The sequence below is a fragment of the Spermophilus citellus genome, assembly GCF_964194105.1.
Source record: "Spermophilus citellus genome assembly, chromosome: 2".
In the NCBI taxonomy this organism is placed as follows: domain Eukaryota; kingdom Metazoa; phylum Chordata; class Mammalia; order Rodentia; family Sciuridae; genus Spermophilus; species Spermophilus citellus.
The window spans coordinates 21865118-21871117 of NC_138183.1; the positions used below are offsets into that span (position 1 = coordinate 21865118).

Genomic DNA, 6000 nt, shown 5'->3' on the forward strand with positions numbered 1-6000 from the left:
AAAGAACAGACCTAGAGAAGTAACTTTGGAAGTACTGGAATTAATTACTGGAGTCAAGTGGTGTGAAGAATAATCACTTTGATAGAATATATATAGAAGGAATTTTTTGACCTTTATAAACATGACATTTTTTTTTTTTACAGCAAAGATTGAGACAAAATTCCATTGTTTAGACATGTATGTGTCATCTTGAATATTTTCCTGGATACGTCCAAATCATGTCTGTTACCTGGCTCAGTAATTCTGCTTGAAATGTAAAATACTTGAGAGAATTGATGATTACCAGAGTTAATCTGTGCTTCATTTGAGAAGTGGAGCTAATGTAGTTGACATTCTGTAATGTTTTCACAGCCCTTCTGTTACAATGGATGATTTGAAGAACCTTTTCACGGAAGCTGGATGTTCAGTGAAGGCTTTTAAATTCTTTCAGTAAGTCCTTGCTTTTACAAAATATATTATTTAACACACCATGCAAATTTCTAAGAGTCTTCTGGTGGAATTAGGTTTGGAAACAATTAATTCTGAATACTTTCTCTATTTCTTATGCCATTTTCAGGAAAGATCGTAAAATGGCGCTCATTCAGTTGGCATCTGTAGAAGAAGCAATCCAGGCCCTCATTGAGCTTCATAATCATGATCTTGGAGAAAATCACCACCTCAGAGTTTCTTTCTCAAAATCTACAATCTGACTTTTCTGTGAATTTTTCTCCTCTAAAACTGGACCATAATTTTAGTAAAACCTACAGACATAGACTGGAGTAGCTCAAGACCAATTTTGCCTCTTTCAAAAAAAAAAAACTCTGAGTTTCATATTCAAGTATATTCAAAACAAAGGATGGTCTCCCCCCCCCCCCCGCCATTTTTTCCCCTTCCAGTATATGATCGAAGGTTTGTTATTCCTTTGTACCATGGTTTGTATAAAAATAACCTTCAGGAAAAATATTTTTCAGTAATTTAATTCCCTATGTTAAATTAGATTTCAAAAGAACATGCTTTCTTTTAGTTTGGGCCCAGATCAGCCTTATATAACATCTCTAAACTCCTTTTGAGCTTTGAGAAATTTAAACATATGGACTTTTAAAATTACTTGATGTAAGTAATTTAAATCACTTGCAACAAAGTTTTTAACTTTATGATTCAGAAGTTTGACCCCTGTAGGAAATTCTGTTCACTTATAAATTATGTCAAATATTTGCCATATATTGATGGTTATACATATAAACACATTGAATTATATTGGAAGTAGACTTATAAATGTGCATGTTTTCTTTCAATGATTTCTTTTTTTTCCTACTGTATGACACTCCTTTGAATATGCATATCTTACCTTTTTAAGACTATCTGGAAAAAATTAAGTGTTTCAGCTGTCCCCAGGGAAATTAAGAAGAATCCAACCAGGATCTATTAATAAGTCAGAATAATTAATAATTTTATTAGAAAAATCATGTTTTAAATTTCAAAATGATACTGATTTGTCAAGTAATATAATATGATCTTGAAAAATTTTTTAAAAATAATCCTACTTATAAACTACTTTTTTATAATTGTTTTCAGGAAAAAAAAGTTTACAGTCTTAAGGAAAATATTCAGGTCTATCATATGGTTTGACAGATTTTTTAGAAGTTATTTTTGGTAAGGTCTTCTTTTAGAAAAAATTAATCTCAAGGGTTTTTTGTACCACTATAATCTATCTAATACTTATTCAGAATTACTGTGTATTTACTTAATTTCTTCTTATGTGCCTTATTATGTGCTTAAGATAACAATAGGTTAGAGTTTTATCTAAATATCTTGAAAACTATATTGTGGGCTTGGTGAGCATTTTGTTTTTGCTTTCTCTGGTTTGGTAAGGATTTTAAAGACTTTTTGTTGTTGTTATTTTCATTACAATTTTAAGTGGTTTTCAATAAGTAATAGTTTTTATTCAAATCTTTGGTGCTTTGGTGCAGAGATGGGATGGGGAAGGGTGAATGGTTTTGGGAATAACTCAGTACACGTTTGTAGGCTTCTTTACATTGTGACTCGTAGTAGTTATTGCCAATTATCATACACCATTCTGAGGCTATAGAATGCAATCTCAGTTTCTGGATCTTTTCTAATCTTTATTGCCCATCAGAATTTGTCTCAGGATTACTTGGTTCTTTTCAGTACTCAAGTGAGAACTTGCTTTTCTTTGTTAATGTAACTTGATTTCTGAATGCCCACATAGTTGGAGTATGAGAAAGCAAGTTATTTCTCGTACTTTCCCTCTCTTTCTGGTTGAATGTAAGAGTACATTTTAATGTTGCTTCAGTGATTGTATTATGTAAAATTGTTTCTTTTTAACAAGAAACTGCTTTATTATTCCTTCAATGCTTGATCATATTTTTTTTAAAAAGCAGAATTATTCAGAGGGATTAATTTTGTCCACCCATTTACACTTTTCATAATTCTCAGAATGGTTCATCTTAACTTTTCAAAGAATATCTCAAATCATTTTGCTTTATTCCAGCCATTAATTTGAACATAAGGTTGTTTGGGGTTTTTTTTTGTTTGGTTTTTTTACAAAAAAAAAAAATAGAAGCTGAAAGAGATTATAGGTTGTAACTCAACACTGAGTAACAGTTAGTTGGTAGAATATAAAGGTCATTTAATTTGAGACCTTTGAAATGGCTGAATATATAGGTATACTATCATTTATCTGTTGTGTTTTTTTCCCCACTTATGAAATACCCAAGTAGGAGAGGAAGGGAAACAAATTGGAAAATCTCCCAAAATTTGTTTTTTTGTTTTTGTTTTTCCTTCTACACAAGCAACTTTCAGTGACATGTTAAATTGGATTACTTTGTTTACTTTGGGATGACTATGTAATTTATTAATTCATAATTCTCATAACATCCAGCATTAAGTGTAGCAAGTAACTGATAGCAGAAGGGAAATAATGTGTTGAATGTAATTTTGAAGTGGGGGATGGCCTTTAAATCTGAGAGAGAACATTTAAATCCTTTTCAGGGATTTATGTAGATATGTGTGTGTGTGTGTTGTTTGTGTGTATGTGTGTGTGTGTGTGTGTGTATAGATTCATGTATATACATACATACACTTCTAATGTATATACATATGCACATTACATACATTTTTATTTATTGAAAAAGAAAATTAACCAAATTAAGATTTGGAAAAGTGGGATATTATTTTAAAAGTGCATGTTTGAAGCCATCAGATTGTGTCTAAAATTAGCTATAGAGCACATGGATGTTGTCCATATTTGCTATTAGAATTATAGAGATCTACAGTATTTGTGTTGGCATAGTTTTTGTAAAAAGACTCAAAAAAAATTCAGGATAGTGGAAAAACTAGATTTGTTTTTCTATTGTTTGTTTTGGCACGCATTTTTTTTTTTCAGTATCTTCTAAGCAGTGGTTTGTTTTCACTGTTGATCTATCATAATATCCTATTTTTAAGTTTATTCACTTTATTTTAAGGTATACTTATATCACTTTTCAAGGTATATTGACTTTTACACAAAGTGTATGTGCATACATATGCACACACACGCATATATCAGGACTTTAAAAAATGGCAGTACATATTTAACAATAGCAATTTATGCCAAAACATCTTACGTTGAGTTTTAAATAAATTACATAGCAGTAAAATGTGTTTCATGTAATGTACAAATAGAAAAATGATGCATTATCTTAATCTGTAACTTATTGGAGAAGTATCAGGATTACCTAGTAGCTCCTACAGAGAATGCCATAAATTCTTCAAGACTGAATATTACGATCATTTATTTGTAGAAATGTTTGAACTCAGTTTTTAGAGCCATAATTTTTGCCTGCCTGATTCTTGATGGGAGTGAGGTCTTCGTTGTCTCCATCTGCTATTGTGGTCATCAGTTCTACTTCGTTTTAAGAATTAGCTCCTATGAATCTCTGTTCAGCTCCGAAACTTTGTTCAAAGTCTCCATGTCATCAGTGATGTTATATTTGAGTGTATTGTCATGTAGATTCTCTTCTATTCCCATTAAATATTTTTGGACAAAAATCACAAATTCAAAAGCATTTCTTTTCCTTCCCATTAAGTCCCTTAAAAACTCTAAGTTTGCCAAACGATCAGCCTGTTTCTTAGAAAACCTAATGTGTACTGCTGTTTTTAAAACAACAACAAAAAGGACAGCATCACTATGTGTAAAGCATTTTTCTTAGTCTTTGTCTTGATCTTTTGTTAATGTTATCTTGTTATCTGTTAATGAACCTGCAGACCTAAAATACTCTTATTGTGCTAAAACATGGTTTAGATTGCACAAAACTTTTAAAAGTATAACTTAGCTGTCTTTTAAAAGAGTTGTGTTGATACCTGTAAGACTATTTGCAGTCTTTTTTCAGAGCAAATTCTAACAATGGCTTAAAAAATAAAAAATAACTCAATCTTAATATGGGGGGTTTTATAAAGGGAAAAAAGCAAAACAGGACCAAAGTTTATGTGCCTTCTTCAGTAGTCTTAAATGACCTTTTCTTCTTGTTCGAGACTAAGCTAGTATCAGTATTCTGGTTTTCAGGAAATATATACTATAGAGTTTTAAAAGAATGTTGTCCCACAAACTAGTCATACAAGCAAATAATTGTAACTGTGTTAAGTCTCAGTTATACTTTTGTCTTATCACATAATCTTCATTATAGAGCATTATGCTGATTCAAGAACAGAGCTGCTTTGTGGTAGTCACCTTAGTTTTTGCAACCTGAGGTATATGTTCCAGAGAACAGGGATATTTGTCTGGTCCAGTGACCTTGGTGATAATATTCATGATTGAAAGCTGCTTATGGCAAGTTTAACTCAACACTCTCAGCAGATTATTTTTGTTGTTGTTTTCAGTTCTTGGATCTATGTAGTAGTTGTAATAAATATTTAAATAGCTATTTTTGGGGTCATTAAAAAGAATCATACTCTGGCCTTTTTCCTTTACCATTCACTGTTACCCAGATCTTTTAAAAATTCATCCCACATCGAAAAATTACTAATTATAAAGATTGCTGACCAAGCAAAGTTTTGCATCAAAATGTCACCTCATTGCTCTAACCAAAGACTGAGTGTTCTGGTTTTAACTCCTCTGTGAAACATTTCCCCCAAGCTCCTTTCTGAAAGACCCAGTTGAGAGCGGCCTTTACTTTGTATTTTCTATTGGTGAACAGACTACTTAGAGAAAATGGGAGTTCAAATGTGAACAGATGGATTAGGATGACAAGGGTTTGATGGGCATTTTCAGTACTGTATTTAAGAAAAACAAAACAAAATAGCACAGGTAGGAGCCTCTGACATAGTCTTGTGTTTTATGTGATCTGTTCATGAAAGTCCCTTTTTTTCAGTTTATAAGAATAAAATGCTGTAAATATTTGTAACAACATTTTTTTTTAACCAGGCCAAAAAAGAAAAAAGGTTTTTGGGAACAAGTTAACATATAAAGTGGTTTTATATAAAAACATCAATTGTCTTGTATATTTTGATAAGCAGCAGTACCAGCTTTCATTTGTAATACAGTTTGTGGCATTGGAAGAAAAGGATTCTGTGATTGTTGAAGTGAATTATGTTATAAATGCAAAGAGAAGATAAAATATTAAAAACATATTTTCTAACTACGTAGTGCATGGTTAATTCAAGCTTCTGTACACTACAGTATATTCCATTTTCCTTCAGTTTGTATATTTGCTATAACTTGAAATTTCCAATCTCTTTTCCTAACAAATATAGCATTGTAGCATGCCTTTTAATAAATGTCATGACATCTGTACTCTCTTAAAAATTTTCTGTGTTCTTGTCTGTACTCTGGGTTTCCCCTTGTCTTACCTGTAATTCTAATGATGTCATATTGTCTTTTTTTCTCCCATAGTCATCTATCTCAATTTGTCATAGTTTGAGACTAGTAAACACATATTCAGACAATTTTAAAACTGAAAAATAATTAAAGACACTAAAATCTACTCTTTTTTTTTTTTTTTTTGGTAGTGCTGGGGATTGAAC

The 6000-nt window shown here is 31.3% G+C and overlaps 1 protein-coding gene across 8 annotated transcripts in view; it reads left to right on the forward strand.

Moving 5' to 3' along the window:
• PTBP3 (polypyrimidine tract binding protein 3) overlaps positions 1-5782 on the forward strand; it is a 106035-nt gene extending 100253 nt beyond the window's left edge. For all 8 annotated transcript variants that reach the window (XM_081279304.1, XM_081279305.1, XM_081279307.1 and 5 more), the window contains 2 exons: positions 352-429; positions 557-5782. In XM_081279304.1, the coding sequence (XP_081135430.1) occupies positions 352-429; positions 557-689 (211 nt within the window). In that variant the 3' untranslated portion in view covers positions 690-5782. The remainder of the gene's footprint in view (positions 1-351; positions 430-556) is intronic.
• Positions 5783-6000: the final 218 nt, after the last annotated feature.